Below are 3,170 nucleotides of genomic sequence, written 5' to 3'. Positions count from 1 at the left end.
CATCAGCAAAAACCTCCCTGGCCAATTTGCGCTAATAGACGCAAATTGGCGTAACTTCACTATTTGGTCACACCATATTGTCAATGTGTCGATATTTTAATGAACACGATGAACTAATCTACAATACGAGAAGGATCAAAGCGAGTCTAGATATGTCTTGAGTCCGTTGAGCGGCGAACAGCAGCCGGAGCGAGCCCATTAGGCTGCGTGCCAGTCGTGCAGGTCATTGTGCCGCCTGCCGCTGATCGACACGATGTCGTCAATGCCGCTCAATCGTATCACAGTCCAATTAGAATGAAGCATGAAATTGTTCGGAAACGTGCTATAGTTGACCCCCCTCCAACGTCGCGGTCGACTCCGAGACGGAAGAATGTACTCACCGATGTTGATGATGATGATGGGCGAGCATCGTACTTACTCCGAGAGGACCAGCGAGGTCACCGTACTGATGCCGAGCAAGCCAGCGGCTGCGACGGAGGAGCCGTTGATGGAGGTAAAGGCGGCGGCGTTGGTCTTGAAGGCGTCGGGGGACTTCTTGGCCGTGGGGTCCGCGGCGAAGACCATACCAGCTTAGTAGTGCCTATTGCGGAGGGGCGCGCTAGCAAGCCACACAATCGAGATGCAGCGGATGTAGATGTGGATGTACTTAGGCTGACGGCAGTAAAACCAGAGGGACCCCGAGGCGTTGTACATTGTAATCTACTACACAGGGCTGGAGATCGCGGCAGGGTCGACGAATTGGTAGACAGTTTACACATGTGACTGCGCTGGTCGCGTCGGTGAATTGGAACAGGGTGTAACGAAGGTGGACTGGGTGTCGGCGTCGTTTTTGTCCAAGACCTGGAACCGAATTACACACCGTTCACGACACCCGTGAGCCTGCGCGGATGAGATCGTGAGTAGCACGGATCGAAAGAAGACGTACTGGGGTCAGAATATGCAAATGGATCCCCGGACCTTGCGCGGTAACGGACAGTGGTGCGAGGGGCTTCGGGGAGATAGACACGAAATACAGCTAACATTTCGGAAGTCCCCGTTGCTGATGATCAGCAGCGCAGCCGAGCACTCTTCATGCAAATCCATGAGGAACATGGTATCCAGCGAATCGTACACGGTGACATTCCATCCTTTAAAGCTGCGTAGCGCGTCATGTTAGGGATGCACTCACGTAAGGATGTACTCACTTGTTGATCCCGGTGCTAGACAAAGATCGCAGCTCATCATAACCCTCACATGCGTGGAGGTAGGCCTGTTTAGTGATTAGACGCTGCCATGGCCGGGGAGCGTCGTTCCAGGAGGAAAAGCGGTCGGACGGGTGAGGACCGGCAGGAATCTGGATATAATAGGGTCGAGACGACGAGGACAGCGGCCACGGCTGCGGTGATGTAACGAGCGGGCCTGAAGCATCTGTCGAAGTTGTGCAACATCTGTGAGGTTGGACGTATGCATAGTACGAGCGCGGATGGACGAGCAGAGGGTTGGACGTACGGGAGCAGGGACTGGTGATAGGAAGCCATGGACGTCGACGCCCGTCGCACTGCTGCGGTGGAGAGGGGACGAAAACGAGTGCTGCGGGTGACGGTCGGTGGATCTGCGAGGACGACGAGAGAGAAGGGAGAGACGGCGGTGTGTGCAGCGCAGAGCCTAACGAGCGTGTTATGTTTTAAAACGTATGCCTATCATTCTGCACATCAAATACAACCCTGCGCGAGCGGAAAAGAATAAACCGCACTTCGCCGCAGGTGATGTCTCGTCCACCTCGCGCGAGACGCGGGTGGCGTCGCCTAGCTCGCGGACGAGCACTGCGCGCTCCTCATGTCTCCTGGGCTGGCTGACGGCCTTGACGCTGGGTCGTCTGGGTCTGCATTGATCCGGAACAAGAGAGCAGAGATAGCAGTCAATGCATAGCGGGAGGGACACTCAGAGAAGAGCAGGAGCAGAGACGCGGTGCTCGGAGCGAGAAGCAAGACAGCCGGCGCTAATAAACCCCGACAATCTCCGACAGTGTCGCGAACGCTAATCGCTTGGTCTCTGCTCAACTCCCCTCGGTGCTCACTGCTGCTATGTACGCGGTGCATATGTAATGCGTGCCTTTGAGTTGTCTCATATCCCACCACGATGTCAGGCTCACCGGTACTCCCTCCTCGACGTCCTTCACTTGGGTCTCATCACTAGCTCTTTCTAGACACTCCGGAACGGATCTTCTACCAGAAGCCCATATAACCCGCGTTCTGCGCACTGCTTCCCTCGCCCCTCCTTTCCTTCCGACTACCATCTGCTAATGCATCATCAAGCACTTAGCTCTCACTTCGACGATCACTGGCGGTGCCTCACGGATCGACGAATACCCTTCCGACTCGACCATCTCTGTAAACGACGTCGACTTATAGGTCGCCACACGCTCCTCCAAGTCGAGGTACGTTCTTGGTTATGCATCATTGTCACTATCTACTACTTGTCCTGCTTACTCTTTGTTCCCGCCCTCTTCTCTCTGTTCGTCTTCCGCCTTCCTCGTCCCCGCCTCCACTTCTATTCCTGCCTCTGTTCCCGCCTCCGCCTCTGTTCCTGTCTCCGCCTCTGTTCCTGTCTCCGCCTCTGTTCCTGTCTCCGCCTCTGTTCCTGTCTCCGCCTCTGTTCCTCTGCCTTTGTGGACCTTCGCCTCTGTCTCTCTGCCCGCCTCTCTCTGTCCTCGCTTTTGCCCCTATCCCCGCCTCTGCCTCTGTCTCCGCCTTCGTTTGTCTCTCATCTACGACTTCCATTCTCACGTCCTTGTTTTGACGTCTCTGTTCCGATTGTGTACTACATCTTACCAGTAGTAGGTTAATTACTATGTAATCCATAATATAAATATCAAGCATCTCCGATCAAAGTCATCGTTACTGAATCAAAATTGTGTGATATATTGGTGGCTAAAAGGCTTAGAATGGGTAGTAAATGTCTTAGATTAGTCAACAAAACGCCAAAACATCTCTCAACTGACGTCTTATGTTCGTAGTTTTCAGATGTTTGTCTTCACTTTACTGCTAGAAGTTGCAAATCTGACGATAATTTGTCGCTTTACTGCTCTCTTTGCACACCACCATACTAAATGGCTCTCATCGACCACTTGTGGCTAATTGTACAAATTTACGCCAATTAGTGCAAATTGGCTAGGGAGGTTTTTGCTGATG

At 53.3% G+C, this 3,170-nt stretch overlaps 2 protein-coding genes across 2 annotated transcripts; one reads left to right on the top strand and one right to left on the bottom strand.

Annotated features, from left to right (window-relative positions):
• Window positions 1–414: 414 nt before the first annotated feature.
• L226DRAFT_474612 (uncharacterized protein) lies at window positions 415–567 on the bottom strand (the record flags this gene model as incomplete). Its single annotated transcript, XM_067676621.1, has 1 exon — window positions 415–567. A coding segment is annotated over one exon (153 nt), but the record flags the coding sequence as incomplete, so codon positions are not given.
• A 1,544-nt stretch (window positions 568–2,111) lies between these two features.
• Window positions 2,112–2,882, top strand: L226DRAFT_89231 (uncharacterized protein). The gene has a single exon (XM_067687315.1). The coding sequence runs from the start codon at window positions 2,282–2,284 to the stop codon at window positions 2,822–2,824; it is 543 nt and encodes a 180-aa protein (XP_067528209.1). The 5' UTR covers window positions 2,112–2,281; the 3' UTR covers window positions 2,825–2,882.
• Window positions 2,883–3,170: the final 288 nt, after the last annotated feature.

This window comes from Lentinus tigrinus (genome assembly GCF_003813185.1).
Source record: "Lentinus tigrinus ALCF2SS1-7 unplaced genomic scaffold L226scaffold_146, whole genome shotgun sequence".
Classification (NCBI taxonomy): Eukaryota; Fungi; Basidiomycota; class Agaricomycetes; order Polyporales; family Polyporaceae; genus Lentinus; species Lentinus tigrinus.
The sequence above is the reverse complement of the archived record's forward strand: the minus strand, read 5'-3'. Positions and strand labels throughout refer to the sequence as shown.